This window comes from Thamnophis sirtalis, unplaced genomic scaffold (genome assembly GCF_051295495.1).
Source record: "Thamnophis sirtalis isolate CommonGarterSnake01/CBP01778 unplaced genomic scaffold, rThaSir2_p1.2 scaffold_3, whole genome shotgun sequence".
NCBI classification, from domain to species: Eukaryota; Metazoa; Chordata; class Lepidosauria; order Squamata; family Natricidae; genus Thamnophis; species Thamnophis sirtalis.
Genome location: NW_028261383.1, coordinates 81,816,764 through 81,843,352, shown reverse-complemented (window position 1 = coordinate 81,843,352; position 26,589 = coordinate 81,816,764). Strand labels below are relative to the sequence as shown.

The following is a 26,589-nucleotide window of genomic DNA, read 5'->3' as shown; positions in this document are numbered from 1 at the left end:
TTGAATACCTCACTCCCAAAAGCATTACTATAAAAGACAAACCAACAAATTCCTTGTGCAACTCTGTACATATTATTCCCACCTTGCTGCAAGGTGGGAAGTTATCACATCAGTTACTCTGCTCCCTCATACTGCATTCAGCCAAAATGTTGTTAGATCAATGAAAACAGGATATCAGGCAGTGAAAAACTGGTGGCCTCATGCCAAGGCCACTTAATTATAAGACCTGGGAAAACTAACCTGAGAATTAAGTGACTTTTCCCAGCAAGCGTCTGATCGAGCACAAATATTGGGACTTTCCTGGGAATTGATTTCATGAAAAGTTCCCTGACCTGTGCCATCTCTTCAAATGGCCTTCATTTTCTGATCTCGGTGGAAAACTGTTCTAGCTTGCACGTTTCATTCTTGCTTTAAGAAGCTTCAAAGAAGTAGACTTTCAGGAATATATCTTAGAAATGGTCATTTTGCTACTCCTGCTAAAGAAGCTATGTAGCAGTCACCCAAATGTAAAAAGGAAACAGCTCCCAATCCTTCTGTTTAATTTTCTGAAGGAAACTGAGTTTGAAGCTCCCAAATTATATGCGTCACTCTCTCTCGTACTTTAATTTGACTTCCAAAAACAATGTTGTCTCAAGGAAACAAATATTGTCACTATTAGGATGGATTTTCTTAGATTCTTCTTCTATTCTTTCCATTTCAATTCATGCACCTGTGTGCGCACACACACACACAATCACCATGCCAACACATGGACTCTGAATTTATTGCTGTCGCTATTCCCGAAAGCGTATTGCTATGAGCACTTATATCAAATTAAATCATCACATTTTTTGGCCAGGAGCTGTACTTATGAAAAATCTTGGTTGCAATGGATACTTCTTCCTTTATATTTTAAAGAATGGGGCACATTTCTGATGGCGATTCTTTTCTGCTGGATCATACGTGCAATATGGGTAGTTTTGCTTAATAACCATTCATTTAGTGACTGTTTTAAGTTCAACAGCACTGAAAAAAGCTACTTAAAGCCCTCGCACTTATGACCATCACAGGTCACATGATATAGAGTCAGACACCTGGTACCCGTCACACACTTATGACAGTCATAGCATCCTGGGGTCATGTGATCGTCAGTTGCAACCTTCCCAGATGGCTTCAGACAAGCAAAATCAATGGAAAAGCTGGCAGGGCAGGTCACAAGTCACAGTCAATGTCTCGCTTATAACTACAGTGATTCACTTAATGACTGCACCGTTTAAAGATGAATCAATAGAGGCTGGAAAATACGATCACAATAGTGATTGTAAGTTGAAGGCTACCTGTAAGAATAATGTAAAAAAGTAGTTGTCAACTTAGCACTACAATTGGGACCAGAATTTCTATCACTATATAATAAGCTCATTATGTGGCGGAGCCCGATTTTGCAACCTTTTCTGTCACAGTCATTAAGCAAATCACATGACTATTAAGTGTATCTGACTAAACACCCCCCCCCCCTCCCATTGCTTATTGGATTGTCCGGGAAGGTCGCAAATGGTGATCACATAATACTGCAATCATAAACACAAGACTAAGCCCCCAAATCACGATCATGTGACTGTTGGGACACTCTGAGACTTGCAAGTGCAAGGACCAGTCATAAGTCACTTTTTTAAGTGCAATAGCTCCGAATGGTCACTAAATGATGGGTTTGAAGTTGAGGACTACCTGTATACAATTTTCAGACAACAGGACAAGAAATTGTCTATCATATTTCATCACCATGCAAAGAAAAATGATATCCCTGTGTACAACTACATCATCTTTAACCTAATACTTAATATAATCTGCACTCTAAAATACTTGCAGGTATTGGGCTACAGCTTCCTCAGAAGCCATGAACCAAGATAATTTGTCTCTTACAGAATCAACAGTGATGAAATATATCTCCTTACCTTTGTGTAATCTGTACAGGCTCCCTTTCTTCAGGCATATCGTCTGCAAACAGCACTTGTGAAGCCTAAGAAGAAGAAGAAACTGTAATTATTATTTGACTATACATTATAATATCAACTACATTACGGGTAGTCCTTGACTTATAGCAACTGTTAGAACAACGGAACAACTGAACAGAACAACTGTGACAGTTTGTGACAGTTTGAAGTTAGAACAGAAAAAAGTAATGGACGATCATTTTTCACACTTATAACCCTTGCAGCCTCTCCATGGTCACATGATCAAAATTCAGATGCTTGGCAACTGACTCATAATAGACTCATACTGATGATGGCTGCAGGGTCGTGTGTTTATCTTTTGTGACCTTCTGACAAGCAATTAAATGGAAAAGCCAGATTCACTTAACAACCATGTTTCTAACTTAACAACTGCAGTGATTCACTTAACAACTGTGGCAAGAAACGTTGTAAAACAGGGAAAAATCCACTAAACAAATATCTTGCTTAGCAACAGAAACCCTGGGCTCAATTGAGATCATAAATTGAGGACTACCTGTATTACAAATCTAAAGAGACCCAAAGATCACCTGATTTCAAAATCATAAAAGTGAGAGCAGATTCCAAAAGGAAAGGGTCATCCAATACTTGCTTGCAACTCCTTAAAGAAGCTGGCTCTTTTCCTGGGAATTATGGCAGGAGGTCCATACATTCTTATTCCCCTAGGGGTGTATTTAAAGAGGTCCCCTTTAAATCAAATCGCTACAGAGTACTCAAAAAAGCTAGAAGAAACTACTATCATAACTAATTTCCCATAACTAATCTCTCGTGAAGAAGGTCTGCTATAACAACTAGGACAAAAACAGAAAGAAATACAAGTCAAGAATTGTAGCAAAGAAGGCATGCTCTGTTGGACAAGTTCACATAAAATGAATAATCAGAATAAAAGCTTGTTCTGATGATACCTAAACTCAAAAGTTAAATTCAGAAGCAAGAGTGTTATAAAAGCTAACTCTGAAAAAGAACCAATCTGAAGAATATTAATATATTTCAGATACTCAATGCATCACATTATTTTCTAAAACAGAAATACAATCTTGCAAAATGTTTTGTGAGTAAATATACCCTGATAAATGAAGTCCACATCAGAATTAATCAGTTGGACATAAAGTTGACAAATGGATTATCATTTCATATCTACAGACATTAGTGAGACATTAATTGTACTAAATGCATATTCTGAAATGTAAATATGTTTTACTATACAAATTTTAAATGAAGTGGCTTTCTGGATTTGAGAATTCTTCCAGGGCCAGGTGCTAAATATTTACTTATCTGTGTTTTTCTACACACAAAGCTTTTGGGTTTAAAAGAATAAGAAAAAAATCTGAGAATAGAAAGCTAGAATCTCTAGCCTGAGAACTGTCACACACCTTCATTCTGACAGACCTTTAACCTGATTCTGCTAAATTTATGACTATGTTTTTCCTTTCTCTTTTTCCAACCTCCACACTCCCACCCCCATTTACATTTTCCTTTCTTTCTTCTTCCTATGCACTATATTTTTTTAATCAACCTTTGCAAACATACTGTGAGTTATCCATTTTTGGGGAAGAATGGCCCTAACTATAAGTGAGGACAGATGCTATACACAATCTATCTTCCGGGTGCGATTCAAGGTACTAATTATGACCTTTAAAGCGCTCCATGGCTTAGGCCCAGGGTACCTGTGAGACCACCTACTGCCACCTCACAACATCCAGTGTGATCCCACAAAGTTGGCCTCCTCAGGGTGCCGTCAGCCAGACAGTGTCGGCTAGCGACCCCCAGGGGGAGAGCCTTCTCTGTGGGAGCGCCTTCCTTCTGGAATGAGCTGCCCCCTGAGCTTCGCATAATCCCCGACCTCTGGTCCTTCTGACGCACCCTAAAATGTTGGCTTTTCCAGCAAGCCGGCCTGGCCTGAATAGAATAAAACATAGGATTAATTTGGTTGTTAATTTTAATTTAATTTTTAAAATGTTATTGTAAATATCAATTGGGGTTTTTCGGATACTTTATTTCATGTCCCTTTTAATGTTTGTAATATGTGTTTTCTTTTATGTTGTACGCCGCCCTGAGTCCTTGGGAGAAGGGCAGCATATAAAACCAATAAACCTCACACCTCATCTCTTTCCTATTATCTTTCAAGAGCAGAGTCAATACTATGAGAAAAACCTGAAAACACTACTTAAGGGGGAAAGGCAAATGGCCCTAGGACCGTGATGGTGACCCTATGGCACGCATGCCACAGGTGGCACGCGGAGCCATTTGTTAGGGCATGTGAGGCGCTGCCCTTTCAGCGGGCCAGCGTGTATGTGAACACTGGCCAGCTGACTTCGGCCTTCTTTTGAGGCGGGGGTTGCTGGTTGCACATGCATGCACATGTGTGTCACAAACATAGCATTATGAATATGGCACACCCACGCACTATCCCCCTGCGCTCCGCTCCCCCCGTTTTTGGCACGGGAGCCAAAAAAGGTTCGCCATCACTACTCTAGGACCATGAGCAGACCCAACAAATATACTTTTCCAATGTGTATGTGCCATCAGGTAACATATTTGAAACCTTTTGGAAAATAGTTTTGCCTTTCCTCCTTCCTAGGGCTGGAAGAGAAAATGATTGGCCACAAGTCACCCAGTTTACTGCATGCCTATGATGGGACTAGAACTCACCGTCTTTTGGCTTCTACCCGGAGGCCTCTATATCAAACTGGCTTTTCCATTGCCCTTTGCAAAGAACCTCCTCTTATAGTCTTAAAACTGTAGAGCAGATGTCTAAAATACAATACAAATGACAACCCCCAAATGTATTTTTCTCAGTTCTCTTTTTAAAAGGAAACTGCTTATTCAGATTCAGAAAGGTTAATGTTTGTTCAAACCAATCCCAGAAAATAAACTAAGAAACTGACTTGCTTCCTTAGCAAGAAACAGACATAATAATTCATAATGTTAAAGTAGATAGATTTGAAACCTCTTACCCCCCTACCAAACCATCCCCCCCCCTCTCTGAAATAATTGTCCTCAATCCAGATAATTAAAGGTCTGGAGACTAAAATGTATGAAGAACAGTTACAGGATTTAGGTTTGTCTATCTAGAAAAAAGAAGGACCAGGGGAGACATATTCTAGTATTTGACAGGCTGCCACAAAGAGGAAAAGAGGGTCAACTTGTTTTCCAAAGCACCAGAGGGCAGTATAAGAAACAATGGATGGAAACTAATCGAGGAGAGAAGCAATCTGGGATTAAGGAGAAACTTCCTTCCACAATTACCCAGTGGAACAGTTATCATCAGAAGTTGTGGTGCTTCATCACTGAAGGTTTTTTAAGAAGAGACTGGACAGTCCCTTGTCTGAAATGGTATAGCAGAGGGTTGGACTAGAAGACCTCCAAGGTCTTTACCAGCTCTATTCTGATTGATTGATTAAATCCCAAGCAGCTGCTCATAAAATGGAGGCGAGATGGGGGAATTAGCATGGTTGGAGTACTCACAACAGTTTCATAGGAATGCTATTTTCAGCAGAAATCCGCATCTGCTACAACATCTTGTTTCACTCTAAGTCTGGACAACAAATAAGAAAAATGTTCACCTGTGTCAACAGAAGTATCTGCTTCTTCCTGAAGAACATATGGAGCTTAAAAGAGTCACTCAAGCACTTTAACCATTTTAACAGCATTTCGTGTATCACAGTGAGCAAACAATCACTAGGGAAGACCTGAACAAACTGTAGCTGTTGCTTTCATTAACCATTTTGCAAGTGAGCAAATGCAAGTTGCATAGTTAAAAAGACCCGCCACAAATGCAAACCATCCGGAAAAAGCACCTTGCAGATTTTACATTTACAACTTATTCAGCTATCTTGTAACAGCAACAAGTGACTCAACCAAGCAGCTGGCTGATAGCATCTGCTTGGACTGAACAACTAAGGAGACATGTTGGCACTTTAAATACATTAGTGCTTCCACTACTGTCAACACAAAGGGCACTGAAACTGTGACAAAGTATGCTGGTAGGTAATTACGACAAAGAAAAATACGATGCTCAAATGAAGCTTAAAACATGGAAAGTAGCCTTTGAATTATCTGCCCACTGCCTCCATGTTCTATTTCATGTGGAAGAAAGAAAAGCAATGTTAAAAATTACCTGTCACGAAGCATATTGTGAGACTTGGCTGCCATCCCGCTTTTACTTCTCTGTTCTACTATTATAAAGTCCTTTTATGTCTATTTACAAGTGAGGACTTAAGCTTTTTGCATTCTAATTGTATTTTCAAGTTTCCCCAATTATGCCATTTGTCTCTTGGGGTCCTAAAGCAATTTTAAATGTCAAGACCATTATTCCCCAACTTGAGCTGCATAAAAAGCTCAAGAATTCAGCAGTGATGGTGGCTTTCCGTGCATTTCATTTGCCAAAATACATTAAATATGGTCAGAAGTTCCAACAAGAGAACAGAGAAGGTTTGACCTTAAACCATTGGTCATTGCCAGCTTATCATAAATGAGTGAAGAAATTGGGCACAAAGCCAAGTGTTTCTCTTTTAGGTCACCTTTAAGGTTGTTTAAATATAACTACTTTGGATCCAAGTCTCTGAGACTTAAAGCACAACCTGTACCGCTCTTCTACTTGTAAAAGAATATGCAGACATGACAAATTTTCCTCAGAGTGTTCAATATTATAAGTTAGAATATAAATATCACAAAACATCTTTCCATCACCAGGGTAAACAATCAAATATACTTGAAAATAGTAACAATAAGGTTCAGGTTCAGTCAGAAGAAGATAAAGTTATACAATGATCTAGCAGCGAAGTCATTATGAAAAATGAGGGTTGAAAAAGGCTGACACAAACTTAAAATACAACAGCAATAAATATTTCACCTGACTAGCAGCGGGTTTAAGACACAGTGGTGACCGAAAGCTGCCTCTTGCCCCTGAAGAGAGAAAACCTGACACCTAGCGGCCACTCCATAAATATTTAAATCACTTTCAGCAAACGAAGCCCAGGATTTTCTGGCCTCACTGCATAAACTTCAACAACTAGAGATTATGAAGTTTTCCTGGATGTGTCTCATTTTTTTTTAATCTTGTATGTAACACGATGAATGAAAAGAAGAATCCACTGCTCAAAAACGCAAAGCAGAAACACACAGGAAGCATGAGAGATTGATAGGTTTGGGAAATGTAATAACTCCAGAGGAGACAAAGCAATAAAACAAATTCAATAATATAAATTAAAATTTCAGTTCAGAGTAGCAAAAGTTCACAGCGGAGAGCAAACCATTTTCCACCACAACTGTCCGAATATAAGACCATACGGGATTTCACATCTTGTTGATTCTTATATATGCAACATAATCTAGCCATTATTTTAGCAATACCCCTTGATCAACAAGGAATACAGTGCTATACATTGGTGAATATAGTTTTATTTACATTGTAAACTAAATCAGTACACAGATAGTCCTCGACTTACAACCATTCCTTTAGTGACCATTTGAAACTAAAAACAGCACCGAAAAAAGCGATGTATCATCGATTTTCACACTTATGTCCACTGCAGCATCCCTATGATCACATGAACAAAATTAGGGTGCTTGACAACTGGTGTGTAATTATGACAGTTATACTGTCCTGGTACAACTAATCTTCCTAGCCAGCTTCCAACAAACAAAGTCAACGGGAAAAGCCAGATTTGCTGAATGACTGCATGATTCACTTAACAATTGTGGTGATTTATTTAACAACTCTGGCAAAAAGGCTCATAAAATGGGGCAAAACTCAAAAAAATTGTCTTGCTTAGCGATAACATTTTTTGGCTCAATTGCGATCATCAGTGGAGGACGATCTGTGTTATTAAAAGCAGGTTTTCAGAGGACCCTAATGACTTCAGAATCCCTGAAGCATCATTAGATAACACTCAGTACAGTAACTGGCAATTCAAAGCCCCATACAATTGTTTGTGTCCCCTAGAATTCCCTCCAACCTTACCTTAACTGCTGAAAATCAATAGCATAATTTCCTGCTATTTTGATCTAAGAATGCGCATGGCAGCAAAATGCTTGGCCACTCTGCTCTTTTTTTGTTGATTCATAACTATCCAGGTAGGGCAAACTTACCTGAAGAGAGCTGCTTGCTGGTTCATCTCCACACTCAGAGTCTCCTCCCTCTGGTACATCCCCTGCTGGATGTTTGTAAGACTCTCCGTTTACTTGGGAAAGGAGCCAGGGAACATTATCGGGTTCCTTTTTCTCATCCATGTCTTCCCCTTCTTGATCATCAGTATCTTCTCTTTGTCTTGATGTTTCCTTGTCTTTTGCAAGTAGTCTTTGTCTCAGGGAACATGAATTAGGAACAATTGGTTCTCCAAATGGCTTCTTCTGCAGGAGCTGCCGCTGAGCCTGTTTCAGGCTTTTCTGATAAACCTCAAGCTGGCACATGATGACTTGAGTATATTTGTTAGGATCTATTCCTTTGGGGCAGAATGGAACACCCCAATAATAGTGCACCACATCCGGTTCTTCATGTTGGCATTTCTCATCAGTCCGAGGAAGAGTGCAAATTGCTGGTGCACTTTCTGGTAGATCAGTCCTTTCTGTAAGCTCAGCAGAAAGCAGTGTATTTTTGCCATGCTCAGCCTGATCTCTGAACGCAGAAGGACTTGTGTCATGATCAAAAGTACTCTGCTGCTGGGCTTCCTTCTGTAGGACCCCCGGGCAGTCAACATGAAGGTTTCCTTTTAAGTAATTTTGGGAATGTTCAATTTCTTTGCTTGTTGGTGTTGGAAGGCTGCATTTTCCCATAAAGAGTCTCCGGGGTTCCAGTTGCCAAGACCTCCGAGGTCTTTGGGGAAAGGTGGGACTTAGGACAGCAGGTAGTTCTTCTGAACTATGTGATGTATCACTGGAGCAGTTCCCAGCTGGTGAGGAAGTGCCTGACCTTGCAAAAGTCTGGCTCTTCCCTGGAGTTACAATTATGCTAGAAATTAGTGAGCTTTCAACTATGTCTTGGCTTAACCTCGTCAGTACTACCAGAGGACTCTTGGTGACACATGTCTCTGTGTTCTCATCAATTTTGTCACTTGGAAAGAGGGAGCTGCAGTCGGAGCAAGGAGACTTAGAGCAAGGCGGCGAAACTGCAAGGAGCTGAGAACCCTCTGGTTCAGATGGGTGGCTTTGCACTGGAGACCCTGATGCCTGGGAAAGGAGAGGCACAGGAGCAGCTGCAGAAGCCTGGCAGCTCTGCAGGAGGAACAAGAACACACATAAAATGAAAATGATTTGCACGTATGTATATATGTATTCTTCTAATTATTAAATCAAATTGACTGCTGTTCTACACAGTAAAAAAAACATAAATGATACTTCCACATTAATCTGCTCGGTGATAGCCAACGGTGAAATTAGATATTATGCATCAATAAGTCCATTAGCACAGTAAAGCTTAACAAATATATTTGTTATATTTGCTCTCTTGTCAGATGCTTTGTCTAAGACGAGGATTCCAAGTGAAGTTTCATAAGCCAGCCTTGGAGAAAAGTCAATTCTGAAACCTACAGGGCAAAAAAAAAGAGTAAAAGGAGAACATTTCTTCTACTTACACTAAGGCTCTCAGCAATGGCTTTTCTCAGAAGTTCTTCCTCTTCCTCCTCTTGGGAATTTAACTGTCTGGCTTCTTGCTCACTCATTTTTAAAGCCAAGGCAAATTGTTCATCTTCTGACATCTCTGAGAAGACTAAAATAAAATTATAAATCATGATTAAATCATGGAGCCTTAATTCTTATACCTGAAGGAGCCTGAAGACTTTCAGCTTCAGAAAGGGAAAACCCACACTAAATTACATAAGAACCATTAAATAGGAAACAAAGCATAATATATTCTGAAAAATATTAAATAATTGAGCTGAGGTCAGGCAGTTAGTTAAAGTTCCCACAGCAATCACAACTTTGACTTTTTAGATACATTCATTATAATGAAATATTTTATCACATAATCATACAGCAGCTCTATTTTGTACTTTTACATCTAATATATAAATCAGAGAACATAGGAAAGTGGTAGATTTTGAACACAAAAGAATGCTTTAAAATATCTAACAGATTAACAGAATGGGAAGGAACTTTGGAGAACTTCATGTCCAAACCACTGCTCAGGCACGAAACCCCTGTACCATTTCAGACAAATGGTTGTTCCATCTCTTCTTAATAACCTCCAATCTTGGAACACTGACAACCCCTGGAGGCAAGTCTTTCTACTAATTAATTGTTCTGTGAGGAAATTTCTCCTTAGTTGTAGACCAGGGGTGATAAACTCAAGGTCCATAGGCCAGATCCGGCCCAAAGGATGCTTAGATCTGGCCCATGGGGCTGCCCTGGAAACAGCAAAGGACTGGCCTGTGGTGCCTCTGCCAGTGAAAACGGAGTTCACGAGGGCTGCATACGGCCCTTCTGAGCTTCGTTTTAACTGGCAGGGTTGCAGGAAGCCGTCCCAGCCAAAAATCGAGATCGGCAGTCTGTTTTCACTGGCAGAGCACTCATGCCTCAAGCTGGCCATGCCCACCCTGGTCATGTCCACACCAGCCCCAGCCCCAAGGTCACACAACCTTGATGCGGCCCTCAATGAAACAGAATTTGACACCCCTGTTCTAGATGATTACTTAATATATATAATACATTATATATTATATGTATATAATAGTATAATTCTAGACCATTATATATATTATATAATATATAATACTATTATTATAAGAATATCTTGGAGAATATTCTATTCATAAAAATGTTCTTCTTAGAAAAACTGCAAAAAGCCAAGTAACTTTTAGCATGATTTCACAGAAAGCTATGGTGCTACTATCTACTTCCTAACTCTAAGCAAGATTTTCCAGAACATATTAGAAAGCATATGTTGCTTTGACAAGAACAAAAAAAAAATCCGAAATTGCTTCAGAAAACATCTATTCACTGTTATTTCTGATCCACCATTTTCACTTGACAAAAAATATTGATGCCAAAACCAAAATGATAACTCCAACGATTCTACCCTGAGTTTCAGAATCTCTGAGGATCTGAAGAATACTGTAAAACACTTTCCTATAATTATAGTCTGTTGTAAGTTTTCCCACACAACAATTCTAAGGCAAACAAAAGCATCAAAATATCGTATTCAGGAGTGCAAAACAAAGAAAGCAGTATCTTGAACAAACACATCAACTTGCAGTAAGATAAGGAAACATTCCAGTGAAAAGTCTCTGGGCACCAAAACAACATAATACAATTTTGTGTCTTCAAGAGCATTCTGACATATGTTCAGTTCACATAAGAAATAACTCCAGAGGAATAAGAGCTGACAGGTAGATTACTGAACCCCATTTCTCTCTCAGTTACAAAAGAATGACAGCAAGCCAGTTTGGCTGTGAAAGAAACATAAAAACAAAACATGGACTTCTCAAAATCTGATGAAGATACAACTGAGATAAGACGAAGTTTAATTCTGAACTGACTTTCATGCTGCCGCATGGATTGAAATACGTGTTGACAGGGCACACCACTACATCACACAGGAGCAGTGTATTGCCATCAAACCACTATTTATAGTGTAGGCCAAGTTTCAAAAGAAAGAGGGAGGGAGGGAGAATGCTTGTCTGAAAATAGCAAGATAATTAGTGACTCTCCCACTTTTGGATCTGCCCCATCTATCACTCACGTCCATTCTACTCTCCCATCATTTCCAAAGACATGTAGTCTTTGACTGAAAAAAAAGGTTACCCACTTCTGTATTAAATGGAAATAGTTGGTTTAAATTTGTTAGCAATGTAAGTAAAGTAGGGGTAAAGATACTGAAATTATAGTGCTTTGCAAAGCTACAGCAACTGCTCCATTGCTACAGTTTTACCAATGGGAGGCACAAAGTTCTTATCCTTCATTCCCTTTGCCCAGCACTTTTGTATCGCAACTGAGAATATATTATACAGCTAAGCTTTTTGTTCAGTTGATTTGACCATGGACCTGGTACAACTAGCAGAAGGCTTTAAAATAATACTTCCAGATTTAGCAACTTCCGGGTATGAGTCAACTCCACAAATTTTCATCAGTGGCCATGCTGCCTGCCTTTGAAGTCTATGCACCTAAAAACTGCCATGACTAAAAACAGTAATTTAAGATGATTGTGATTGTATCTCTACCTTCTCCCATACAGTCTGTTCTACAGGAAGGCTGAGAGCAGCCGTATCTTCACAAGCTGGTCAAAGTTCTTGCTACCTGGCAAATGTTGAAAGACTACCACAAATATGTACTAGAGAAGGAAGGCTTAGATGCCCTTGGCCGAAGCCAGTGTTTCAAGACAAAGTGGTTCAAGTGTGCTGAATGTCTTGAGTTCAATATAAACTGTGGATAATCATAGAGACAGACACAGAGCCTAGAAACACTTCAGCTAGTGCGGGAGGTGAAGGGTAACAGGATCCTTCACCTGCAGGACAGTCCAAAGTGATCTGAACCTACTTGAATTGCTTCACTGGATTCCATTCTTCACTTGGAAGCAGATAACACCAACCTGTATAACATGAATTGCTTTGCCAAATGAAATCTAATTGCTTCACACACATTTGCTATAAAAACATAGTTAATAAGATTATTCCTACTCTTAGAAGATCTCTTTTCATTTTACAGCAAAGAACATGGAACACTAATTAAAAAAAACAACACACAGCATAGGTTTGTACTATTCCACATTCATAGATGTACTGAAAAAGAATATGTATTTGTCCCCTATGAAATATATAGCATGCAGAAGAATAAAAGAATCAAACAGGGTGTCTGCTCTATGGAAGCCATACTATGTATCTCTGACAGTCATACATTATTCAGATCACTTCTAAGGCCTTTCTGCAATTTGTATATGCTTGATGTTGATTATATTGGTCATAATTAATTATGATTAGAAATTCTAAGTATTTTGTTTCGTTTCTTTGAGGTGTGGGTAAACAGACACCTTTAAAACTCGAGACACAAAAATAGAAGCTGAGCTTTGAAAAACAAACACTGTTGGGATGTTTGGGCAGGTAAGAATGGGCCAACACTCTGCAAGTAGAAAATATATGCATGTACAAGTGAACAGTCAAGTCCAACTATAACATAGTTTCGCTGAATCAATGTTTGGCTTGCTGTATACTAAATCTACTGAGAAAAAGCTTAAGCATCATCAAATTCAGCCTCACATGAACAACAAATCAATTTCTCCAAGAAAATATGGAGAACAGGGTGGAGAGAGAAAAAGTTAAGAGCGTTTTTAAAGAACTGAAGCCTGAAAATTATTCAAACAAGTTTAGCTTTTTTTAATTTCACCTCATAATAAGAACTATTTCTTCATAAAATATGTCTTATTACTGACAACTTGCTCCTCAATGCCACCAAACCCTGTATTATTCACTCTTACAATCAGTTTGCCATAAAATTAATGCCAAGAAAGAGTTCCTCCCAAGTAAAAAGAAAAAGAAAAAAAAAACCCTAATTTTGAAAATTTTCAAAAAAGTGAATGAGCCTGAATGCTTTTGCATTTTGGTATTAGAGGAGCCATCTGAGAATGCTGTGGAAAAGCCAAGAAAGCAAACTAATGGCTCACTGAACAAATCAATTCAGGATTCTCCCTCAAGACGCAAACCACAACACTCAAATTATCCTACCTTGGACACATTATGCAAAACCCTAGTTCTCTGAAGAAGGCTTTAATGCTGAGAGATAAAACAAACAAAATGTTAAAAAGGTATATTTATGTAGCTGCTTACAAAGCACATCTAAATTATATTAAAGTAACCAAAATATCTTTACAATTCCCAAGGCGTGTCACAACTTTTGAGCACCCCTAATATTTGGAAATGGAAAATTGAACAATTTGATACAACCTACTGGGAGAAAAGAGAGCCAGCAACAATTCAGATACAATGGCAGAAGGTGCACCATGAAAGACCTGAAGTGATAAGTTAAGTACAGATTGTTCTGGTTAAAAGTTATCTATGCAGTCACTAAGAATCAAGAACAACCTGATGGCTCATAGTCAATAGAACTATTAGCTGCAGATGCTTGCCCTACTCGAGTCATGGAACCCTGAATTCCAAGAAAGCAGGCTGCAATCTTATGTGGAAGGAAGCCAGGAAACTGTCCTTCTCTGTGGCTGCTGCCACAATATGGAAAGAGTGAGGACAGACCTTTCCCATTGTCTTTTTGAAACCACTCTTTTCCAATATGCTTTCAAAGCAGAATGTATTATTTATCAGGAATTGCAACAAAGTGCAGAAATGTTTTGAACACTTGAAGAACATTTTAGGCTTTTGTTGTTGAGATTATGCTGTTTATAATGTGATGTTGTGATGGGTTTTGCCTGATTTTATTGTGAACTGTCTAGAGCTATATGAGGAAGCAGCATATAAATTATTGCAATTAAAATATACAAATAAATAAATACTTCTCCATATGTACAGCTAAACCAGACCTGATATGCCGTGTAATTAATAATAAAATGTCAACTCAAGGAGGGATGTGGACTGGGCCTATTGAGAGATAATCCTTTGCACCATCCACACATACACATACACATACACAGAGACACGTATTTATACACACATACACATATAGCTAAGTGTGTAAAGTACACCCCCACACTTGCTAATTGCTTGAGTAAGCTCAACCTAAATCCCCAAGGAAAAGGCCAAGCAACCCCCATCCTCTGCATATCAGCCTTTTTTCTAAGAGACCAATTTGTCATCAAACTCAAGCAACCCTTTAAAACATAGACAGCATTTTTATTTCAAAGAAATGAACCTTAATTTGCCTAAAAATAAACACTAAAAGGCTAATTATAGTTCTAATAAATAAAAGAGCAGACATGTAAATGGATGTGTCTAATTAATTATTGCTAATTGACTGCTCTAATATAGTGGATGAGACCTGCATCCGAAGCAGTGAAGAGACTGGGAAATGCAAATACTTTTGCTTAGACCAGCACTGTTAGGGGGTGGCTAAGGCCATACTGTACAGACGTTTGGACTAAGCATCTAGTTAGGAGCTAGATATAGAGGGCACAAAAAATAGCCTTGATGGACCGTGGACAGAATTGTTACCAAGGCAACAATCAAAGAGGGGAAGCATAAGTTCATTCCAAAAAAAACCCTACAGTAATTTGAGTAAATATCTCAGACAAGCCCTTCCCAAATTCACATGAAGATAAAGTGAGGGAGGAGGGAGGCACATTCAGACTTAAGACATTCTGTTACTGTTGCTATTCTTTAAACTTCTATTGCTATTTATAAAACTACTTTAGTGGTGTGCTGGACAGTGATGTGCTGGAGCTGGCTTGCAGGAGCCAACTGTTACATTTTCAGAAATGTTATGAGCTGGTTGAGAGCAGAGAAGTGCTTACATAGTGTAGAAGTTGAAGTAAGCATAAGCAAGAAACTATGAATAACCCCATCCTGATTTTGATAGCATAAGAGAGCAGGGAACAACTTGGACAAGCTCTTAAGATTCTGTCATTGTCCTTTACTTTATTTATTTTTTAAAGCAAGGTTTTTATTTTTTTATTACAAATTTTAAGATCTTTTATAAACAAAGTGTTGTCCGAGTTTTTTCCTTTAACATAATCTCATATACATAATTCATTTTCCATCATAATTCTATTTCCAATTTCAGCCATATTATTCTCTTTCCACATTTTTCATCTAAAGTTATTTTTTTCTTAATACATAAACAGTATCATTAATTGCCCCTTCAAAGTTAAACCAAATTATCATTTCATATTCCATCTGTTGGTCCATTTTACTATAAGTAGCATACATCCTCAAATTCAGCTTTTACATAATAAGCATTTAACTTAATTATGCACCATTAATAAGGTTAATATAATACCCTTATATATTAGTTAACTACATATCATTAACAATATTAAAACATTTCACTTTAATCTACTAATATAGCCCTTCTTTCCTTCCTCCTTCTCTAACCATTTTCTCTTGGTCTATTAAAAATCACATTTCCTTTTGATTCTCTTCTTTCTACCCATTCTCCTAGCTTCTTTTTCTTTTTCTTATTTTTATAATTACTGTATCTTTTCTTCCAAATCCTTTTTCTCACTTTTAATGTTATTTTTATTGTAATTTTCCCCAGGGACTTTCCCCAACCTTTCCCCACTATTCCCTTCTTTGCTATTTAATTGTTTGGGGGGGGGGGCATTCCTGCTTGGCTACTATTTTTGTGCCACTGTAGATCCCAGTGAAATCATCTAACTGTTTTTCATTTTCAGTCCCTTTTTCTTCCATATTGTCTTTTTGTTCTTCATTTGAGCCCTCTTTTACCCCTTTTTCTCCTTTTCCATGATCTGAGTGTTCCATCTGAATTTCTGTTTTTTTCTTACCATTTAACGTTTCACCTGCATTTTTTAGCATAACAAATAGTTCATCATACATCCAAAGTTCCATAATGTTAGCTTAACTAATTTAACAATTTTTTAAATTCATCTGCTATTATCACATTTAATTAAAACTTAAAGGCCATACAGTCCTTTTTTATTTCCAAATTATAAGGTCTAATTCCAGTTTTAGTTCAATCCAATCCAAATTAAGATTTTTTTTCTTCTTCCACAACTATGGAAAGTCAAATCCAAAACAATGTTGCCAAAAACAAACACTCCTTAAAAGTTCTCACAGCTTCAAAGTATCTTTTCTGTAGCCAAGGTCAAATTCTGCAGCTGTACTTTTTTCCCTTTTGTACTTTCTTTACTTTTCCACTAGATCTTGTAGTATTCTCTTCTCACCAGTAGATGGCTCTCTCTCCATAATACACTCTGACCAGCTGGCTGTCAAATGCTGTCAAAAAACACTTAATCCACAAAAAAGGAAAGAAAAAGAAAAAAGGAACTTTCCCCTGGATTCTTTCTTTTGTTGTTTTGGGTATCTTCAAATCCAATTATAAAAACAGAAATCTTCTAAGGCTTTTAGAGTTTTAACTTATCCTTCTTCCTCCATGAGATTTCCTGACTGCTAAATAGCCGATATTTCTCCTCTGGGACTCTTTTTAGAGCCAAATTTAAATTTTATTTTTACCTTTGAGTTGTCAACTCACTTCCCCAGACCCCACACTCTGTTCTGATACCGCTCCTGCTCAAAAAGCTTAGTCCGGTTGCCCCAACTTTAAAGTAGTCATTTGAATATGGCCGCAGTCCCCGTTGTCAATTTGGAGAGCTTTTTTCTGACCTCCCAAGGAACTTGCCAGTTCTCTTGGTCGTCCAAAACACCTCTCCTTCTTCCCTGTCCCTTCAAGACGGTTCCGGTCCGAAGATCCCCCGACAATGGTTTGTCTGGTTGGATTTTCCAACCAGTCTTGTTGCAATGCTTCCGATTTTCTCCTTATTATCCTTTACTTTAATCAAATGGCATTCCAGGGATCCCTAGGGTGTCTGGCTCTTGACTTGGCCTACCTTAGAGGGCTGAGATCTCTAAGCTTTCCGCTACTTTAGATTCCTGAACATAGCCTTGTTTTCTATTAAAGTAATCTATGGAGAAGACTTCTCACATACTGACTTGAATTTTTTGCTTGGAGTACAATCACTGCTTTCACAAATGCGTCTCATATAGTTTCAAATCAGATATGTTACAAACATTGTATTATTTATTGGGCTTATTTCATTCACTAAGAATTCTGAGCAACATATATTTCAACATGTCCACATCAGGTTAAAAAGATAAACACATCACCATATATCAACATAAACCCTAGAACACCATTTAATGTACAAAAAGATAAAATCTGGTTCCAGAGGGAACACATTAAAATAACCCACTCCTGAGGCCAGCTGAAATTTACCAAGTTCTAAGGACCTTTCTAAAGCATACAATAGGAGTCACTCAGCGGCTCAGCAATGGGGGCAGCCTGTTTCTGTGACCCCCTATAGATCAGCGGTTTCCAACTTTTCTGGCACCAGAGACTGGTTTTGTGGAAAACAATTTTTCCTCAGAGCAGGGGGTATGGTTTCATGTGCAACCTAGATCCCACACATCGTAGATGAAGCTTCACTCACTCACCTGACGCTTGAACAACCCAGTTATTAGCAGGCCGCAGATTGATAACAATACACAGCCCTAAGTTGGGGACTCGTGTTATGAGCAAAGAGACATGAAGGGAGCCTTTCTACCAGATTGTATTGGCTGGGCAAATACTGTTGGGTATAGGATAGGTGCTCCTAAATTCATGTTATGAATCAGAATAAAACCATGAAGCTATCATGAGGAGACTAAACCAAAATTTGCTGTGTGAATTATTTTATTTTTTGCTACAGTTTTCATCAGAAATAACCCTTTCAAAAACTTTAAAAAAAATACCCAACCACTCTGAAATCCTACTATCATGAATGGGTGTGCAAATCCTGGACATGTTCTTATATCCCTTCCAACTTCATGAGTCCATAATTTGTTTCTCAAGTAAATTATCTAAGAAGCTGTATCACTAGGGTCTACCAAGATTATAGGGCTAGAAGGAGGTAAAACTAAATAGCAAATGGCAACAGTTACCATTTCCCTATTGAACCATGGATACATTTGTGAAGCCATTAGGAATTAGTTTCAAATTTGCAACAGGAAGCAGCTGGCCTTTTAAAGAACAAGTCAGCCTTAACTTCCCATAGTTGACTTGACCCCTGAGAATCAATAAAGGAAAAAAGGGGGTTCTGGATGAAAAGGTGTTTTTTTTGTTTGTTTATACAAAGAATTCTATAGAAATTTATAGAAAGATGGCCTCTTAAATGAGGGAATAATTTCAGGCCAGGTTGAAACTGGAGTTGTTTCCCTACAGTTAGAATTGTATTAGGTTGGTGTTTTTTAAACTCTTCTTAACTGTGTTGTGTCTGTGGAACCTTATCTATCTTCTTCTGGCATCTATAACAACACTGATTTTTGTTTAAATTCTGGAATTAATCAGTTTCCTCCTAGTGCCCACATCAGCTTAGCCAAGCTAAAGACACCTACAGTTTAGTTTGGTTTCCCATTCTGTCGTTAGCCAGACCCAGAGTGGGGTGAAGACTTCTCCTTCAATCCTCTCCTGGTTTCCCAAAGGCTGATTTAAAAGGAAGAGTTGATGGTAGCAACAGAACTTAGTTTTCCAGTTGCTGTTGACACTGGTTACCTCAAAACTGTAGCTCCTTAATACAAACTCGAAGGAGGCTTTTGGATTAAACTGATTAATGAATAGATCTGGGTGTGCATTCTTCACCTAATGGCAAGCTACCAAGCAAGCTACCAATATGAGTACAACGCTGCCTTTAGATAGGGCTAGCCAGCCTTCCTCAAATTGTTACATTCCAGATAGATTTCAATTCTTAAAAACCAGTTAACAATGAAGGCAAATGCTGGCTGGTAATTGTGTGAATCAAAATGTAATGTGTTGGATTGGCACTAAATCTTGCAATAGGTAGTTTAAACAATATACATGAAGGTAATAATAACCACTTTTCATTTTTATTCCGGGTTTCCATATAGCACAGCACCAGCAACCTTTATAATTCTTTCATCTTTCCGATCCCAAATACACAAGATGGGAGATCACCTTTAGATACATTGGGGAGTAGGAGCAACATTATACCAGAACACAGGTGCAGCCTCACTTACACATGTATATAAACTAAATCATTAAACATAAACATAGATGTTTGACATATGTAAAGCTCCTTTTTTTTTAAGTGTGCACTCTTCATTCTCTCATATCCCCTTTTCCCCAGACATGTGACACCTACGTGAAATTTTTCTTTTTGCGGTGAACTTCACTCTATCCAGCTGCTGTTTTGTTCCTTTCCTCTGCAGAGCGTGCTCCTCTTTGGACTCTTGCTGCAGAAGAAAAAATATGGTAAACATATAAACTACAGGAGACGCATCGTATTTGCTGCCCTTCCTCGCCCCCTGCCTAACCTTTGTCCAAATCTCCCAGGCCAGAGAAAGAGAACAAGAAGAAAAGAACTGGCATAAATGCAGAGTCAGTTGGTGAGAAATTTCTGACACAAAGAAAAGAACACTCTGTAGCTATTAAAAGAGCTGTATGATAAATATAATGAGCAATAAGAGATGCAGACAAACAAGCAAACACATGTCAGGGAAGACAATATACTTCACGTCAGTCACTGCCAAGCCAAGTACCCGCTGTATGAGATTTTAATGAGAAGTTGTTTTGCTGGAAAATTCAAAATTTGATGGGAATATAAAAATTGCATTAGCTCATGCAGCTAGCATGCACAGTATAGGTGGATACTTCCTTAATCCAGCAGGAAAGTCTCAACCAGCAAAGATATTTCCTCAAAGAAAAGGATTAAAAAAATCAGAAGAAAAAGAATCCCAATTTGTGTTGTGAAAAAAGCCACCCTGCTATGTATCAGAGTCTACTCTACTAAATCCATTTGGTTCCCTCTGAGCTGGGGAGGGGGTGGTGCTGTCACATCCTTCAAAATGGCAGTCAACCTCTTGAACCTCTTGAAATTGTCAGCTAAGCATATTTTTAAAAAACCAACAGCATAATAAGTAGTAGTCGGCGGCAGTTCAATTCTACAGTGCGTAACAATGGAGGCACAATTGTAGACCATATTCATGCCAGGAAAGACCAGAAGACAGTGAACAAGATAAGTGCAGCTATGCAGGATACTTTTTAATAATGGGAAGACGAAAATAAAAACTGATCAAAGAAGGAAACGTGGGGAGATTGCTAAAATGAAATCAAATGGTCGCCTTCAAAAATGAGCCTGCATAGAATGGAATGGAATATTTTATTTGGCAAAATGTGATTGGACACAAGGAATTTGTCTCCAGTGCAAAAGCTCTCAGTGTACATACAAACAACAAAATAATATAATCGTAAGATAGCAGTAGGAGAAGATAGTAGAAAAGGTGAGAAGGATAATAGCATAGAATGAACTGCAACCAATAAAATAACTGAGACTGCTTTAAGAAAATTTACGTAAGTGAAGCAACACACCTTAGTCTGCTTGAAAAGAAATATCAGTAGAGAAAGCAAAGTTGTTTAATATTAAGTTCATTTAAAAAAAACAACATTAAAATAGCTATCAATATTGACACAGACTAAAATGTGAAAAGCATGCCAAAACTACTTGGTCCATTCTAAATGGAGCATTCATTATATATGATAAAGTTAACCCAAAAATCAAAATGAAAACAGATATTGCAGCAAGGATTTGGAGAAAACTGAAGAGAAATATTAGAAGATACCTTTACCAACCGATTTAATACTTTTTTTCTAGTCAATCGGTATCTTCAATACACTGAGAAAATATACTCTGGTTGCAAATCCTGGGGTACATATGCTAGGAGCAGGTATGTTTTGGCTTGCAAATCCCATAATCTTATCATTGGAGAGGTTAATTAAGGTGATGGAAGACTAAATTCAAAACAGCTGAAAGACTCCAGATTGCCTTACTACCATAGCTTCAGCTTCAAATATCAACACCAAGACAGCTACAAATAGTGTGTCCCACTTCTTCATTCGGAATAGGAGGCCCTAATACTGTACATGGGATTGACTTCCAGATATCAGACTATTGGTCCAATCTCAAATCATGTTCGTTAAACAAGCATGAATTATTTGAACCAGATTAAACATTTACAGGTGGCAAAAAGAATTGCACTCTAAGGAGAACAATGAATTGATAAAAATGAGAAAAAAAGAGAGCAATCAGAGCTCCATTGCAGTCAAACCTGTGATTTAGCTTAATTAAAAAAAAATCAATGAAGAATTACTACGGAGGGTAGCCATAATGGGTGTTAAAAATGATGATCTTACAATATCTGAAACAAGAGAAAACAGAAGCTTTCAGAAACTAGTCTGCTTTGATTCTAGGTCATAAGACTATATATTTTGCACTATTAACTAATTGGCTGCTATTTTTTCTATTGTTAATGAAAAACTGGCATAGCAAGTATCAGATTTGTGGTGATATCAGGCTTGGTTGGATTTCTAACACAAAACTTAACTTTTTCTAAATGAACTGAATGCAGTTGGAGTTGGACATCAGCCCATCAAATACCAGACTATTGATCCAATCCAAATCATGTTCCTTAAATGAGCATGAATTGTGTGAACCAGATTAAGTATAATGAGAAAGCATAGAACATATACTATTAAAATAAAATAAAGCAGAACCAAGTACTTGTTTCATTACTATGAAACATATATTATTTAATAACATTACAGTTCTTCTTAAGCACCAAAGTAATTCATAATTGTTTACTTTGAAAACACTGAAGTATTAAGAAGAGTTCCTCACACTAACATCAGCAGCTTAGAAAGACATCAAGGTCTATATAAATTCAAAGAAAAAGATGGACAGGGACATATGTTGAATCCTTGTATCAGTTGAGAACCAGTTTGGTGTAGAGGCATCAGACTAGAAATCAGGAGACTGTGAGTTCTCGCCCCACATTAGGCACAAAGTCAATGGGCGACCTTGGGCCAATCATTCTTTCTCCAACCTAGGAAGGAGACAAAGGCAAACCACTTCTGAAAACCTTGCCAAGAAAACTGCAGGGACTAGCCCAGGTAAATCACCAGGAATCAATGCTAAAAGTTTTGGTTTTCCCTTACAGGATAGATAGATAGATAGATAGATAGATAGATAGATAGATAGATAGATAGATAGATAGATAGATAGATGGAGATAGACAGATTTAAATTATTTATTTTAATATTTCTTTTCCACCCATCATAACTCTGGGGGCAAATAAAAAAATTGGTAGGCTACTGTCGTCTTCAAGATCTAATCCTCTTTGTTTTGGAGCTCTGACTATATAGGGACAGGGCTAAATGATTCATGCGATTCTTTCTAACTGAATTATTCTACATTCTCACAAATAATGGATTCTATTCATTAATTTTAATATGCATGAGTTTGTATGGGATTTGAGAGAATTTCCACACTAACTTGCTACAATTGCAAGGGATCCAACAGAGATCTTTGAAAAAAAGAAGAGGCATATTAATTTTGGTTCCATAATTGTTGCAGGGAAATAATTCCCCTGGTACACAGAACACTGCTCCCAGTTGGCTTTAGTACAATAAACACACATGAAATTTAACAGAGGTAACAGAGTGAACAGAGTTCCATTTCCAACTTTCCCTCTTGTTCCTAACTGCAGCTCTATCTCATGCCAATGTTGATCTTCCCCACTTCTACAAGTATTATTATTTTTAGAAACCAAACCTAATCCTGCAATTTTCTGTTCATGTTTTCGAATTGCTCCTGGGACCCCTAGCCTCTTCTGCTTGCAGCTTCACACAATTCACCATCATTTGTTGATTTCATTAGTATGCAAATGATGATCAATAATGAAGATGTTAAACAAAAGCAACCCTAACCCTTGTCACTTTTCCTCATTACTCCTCTGTTTTCTGTTACTCTTTCTGAGATCCAGATGGAAGAGAAACTAAGTGGTTACAGTGGGTTGGGGCTTTATACAAAGCAGAGAGAAAGTTCCTTTTTCTACCTTCATTATCATGAGCTTGGAGATACAGCTCCAGATTCATTTGATGCCCAGATAATAAATAATTCTAACTATGTATTTTCTTTCCTAAAGAAAAGCAACAACAGGCAACCAAAGCACTGAGCAAATTCATATCATGTTATCAGGGTGATGAAGGAAGGACCTTCAGAAAAATAATGGACTGAAGTCCTGCAACTCAAGTGACCCAGTTTAGCTAACCAGATTAGGTTGGTTTTTAAAGAAACATAATAATATTTCAAGATTCTCCATTAAGAGCATTCTCATCCTGAACAAAGCACTATTCAGAGTTTCTGGTGTATCCTTAGAATAAGGTGATGGGAATAAAAGGTGACACCATAACTCTTCAGCTCAACCCTCTACTAATTCTTTGACAGCAGTATACTCCAAACAGCTCATATTCATCACAACAAAAAACCTTCTACCTTGAGCAACTGACAAACCTGTGAATATATTAACTAAATCTATACAAATAGATTAACTTGAAATCTATTTGTTATGCTTTTTTGTTTTTGGCGAATGCTCTTCAACAGTAAAGATGAGAAGGAAGCAGATTTAGAAAAACATGTAACATACAGTAGCCAAGACTTTACCATCATCTAAAAAGATTTTGAGAAGTCTGGAAAACATTTTTTCTTCTCCTACAACTACTGTTTCACATCCCAACTGAAATATTTCCCCAATCATTTGCCTAATATTTTTGCCATTCCAGACAAATGCAGGATTCTGTATCACAAGAGAAATTAAAAAATATTTAACTACTTTAGTGTCCTTTATTTATTTCATTATGCTTCCATACAATAACTTTAAAATTGAACTCTTTAAAAAATCAAACTGTTGTAGAAAATGTCCTGCAGCAATCCAAAAATTTTGAAACTATGGATTATTGAAGATGAGGCAAAGCCTAGAAATTCATCCTTTTCCCTTAGCATCACACTTCTATTGGTATAAATGAGCTTTTCTCAAACTGATGCTTTCTAAATATGTTGCGTTAAAGCCTTTCCAAATTTGCAGCACTGGCTATCCTACCCAGATGAGAGTTGTAGTATGGGATTGATGTAGATCCAACTAACAGCACAAAAGCTGCTCTCCATAATCAAATGGATTTTGTCTGCATTTGCAAATAGCAGCTCTGCTACTGGCTTCTATTTTGTACTTGTAAGGAAAGACAGGCATCCCAGAGTCCAAAACATAATTCATTGCCAAAGGAAAAAGCTTTATCTTATTGGTCTTTCCCATTTTCTTTAAAGAAGGACTACATGCAGTTGAGCATCATACAAATATGTATAACCTCAAACAAAAGTCTAAAAAAGCAAATATTGATGGAGACATAGTTTTGTACAGATGATATTGCACCACAGTTCTTACAACTATCAATATAAACATTAATCATACGCAAATGTAAAATATGCACTAGCTGAGGTCATGAGGAAATTCATTTTCTCTCTGGAAAAACACTAGTGTTTAAATATTGAAAAAAGGCAATTAAAAAAAGCAAAAACAAGTAAATCTCCTACAATAAAAGAAGTGAATATTAATTGCAAAAAGGTGATGGTTTCAGTGGAATCTATGTATGATTTGCTATGCCAGAAAAGTATCAGTGCAGAGAGCTAAATTCAATTCATCCTCATGGGCTCAACACGTACATGCAGTTTTTATTAACTGTGATTTTCAAAAATATTTTTGTTTAATAAATTCAAAAATGAAATATACTGCTTAATTACATTTCCAATACACTCATTATCTCAAGGTGGTCTTGAGACACTTGCACTCTATGCAAAGGGAGATGATAGGTAGGTAGACAGGTAGAGAGACAGAGAAATATTATATGGCTGCTCTAATCTGACCTATTGTTTTAATAATAGTCATCTATTTACAAGAAAAGGTAACAGTTATGTTCAGTTTTATTTGTACACTATATAATTCTGCCAATAGTACAAATTCTGAAAAGACTCTTGCTTTGGGGGGGATATAAATGTAGCAACAGCAATATTACTTAGACTCATATACCACTTAATAGTGCTTTACAGCCCTCTCTTAAGCGGTTTACAGAGTCAACATATTGCTCCCAACAATCTGGGTCATAATTTTACCGACCTCAGAAGGATGGAAAACTGAGTAAAGAGTAAACAGATCAGAATCAAAGGAATCGAACTCCTAGCAGAGTTAGCCTGCAGTACAGAATTCTAACCACTACACCACTACAGCTGGAGTAATATAAATTACATTACTATCTTTAAAAATGACTTTATCCAAGGTCACAGAAAGAAATTAGTTCTTAAATAAGTCTACATTTAATATAAGCACTAATCTTTTTTATCATTATTATGGAAGGGCTGTGTAACATCATCAATTATTGTGGGAAGGGCATATCTATGCCTGACAATTGGAAGGATGTAATTATTGTTTCCCTGTAAAAAAAAACAAAAAACAAGGCAGCAGTATCAAGACGAGAGTAGATAAAAATCACAGAATCAGAATTCTGCCAAACACCTTCGTAGACAAGTTCAGTGAGCTATAAATGTAATAAATAAATATAATATTACACTGACTTATTATTTTTATTATATGGCTGTTTGACAGGAAAGAAGATGTGTACAGTGAGCAAAATTTGGGAAGTGCTGTGTAATTTTATACCAGGCAGGGAGTGTGCAGATCTCACTATAGTAAAAAAAAAAAAAAAGTTTAAATGGTAAATGTAAAAATGTGTCATTTTATTGATTTAGAGAAAGTATATGACAAAGGAAGTATGTTTAAATTATATAATATTTTGCATTATATGGAGTTGAAGTTTATTGAATATGGTAAGTACAATATGACAGATATAAGCATATATGTGAATAAATGGAATATTTAGCAAACATTTTAGTAGCAGAGTAAAATCTGGAGTAAAATAAAAATAAGTGAAGGTCCCTTGGTTATTTATGGAAAAGGTGTAAGGAACGCTCATATAGTAGGTGGTAAAAACATGTTAGTTAGGAATGTAAACATACACACACACAAATGTTGTTAACTGAGAAGTCTCATGTTGGAAATATTATAAAACGCATAAGCTTCCCCCCCCCCCCAGTGAGTAACTGCAAGTTATATAT

At 37.4% G+C, this 26,589-nt stretch overlaps 1 protein-coding gene across 4 annotated transcripts in view; it reads right to left on the bottom strand.

Moving 5' to 3' along the window:
• The window catches only part of UIMC1 (ubiquitin interaction motif containing 1), an 88,306-nt gene that overhangs the window by 34,682 nt on the left and 27,035 nt on the right, over positions 1 to 26,589 (bottom strand). For 3 of the 4 annotated variants that reach the window (XR_015695933.1, XM_087709348.1, XM_087709350.1), the window contains exons 3-6: positions 19,735 to 19,825; positions 9,563 to 9,696; positions 8,082 to 9,203; positions 1,932 to 1,996 (exon numbers count right to left, since the gene is read on the bottom strand). Coding sequence is in view for 3 of the 4 variants with exons in the window: in XM_087709348.1 (XP_087565474.1) it covers positions 1,932 to 1,996; positions 8,082 to 9,203; positions 9,563 to 9,696; positions 19,735 to 19,825 (1,412 nt within the window). In the remaining variant the exon portion in view is untranslated. The remainder of the gene's footprint in view (positions 1 to 1,931; positions 1,997 to 8,081; positions 9,204 to 9,562; positions 9,697 to 19,734; positions 19,826 to 26,589) is intronic. The other variant, XM_087709351.1, reaches the window with a different exon arrangement.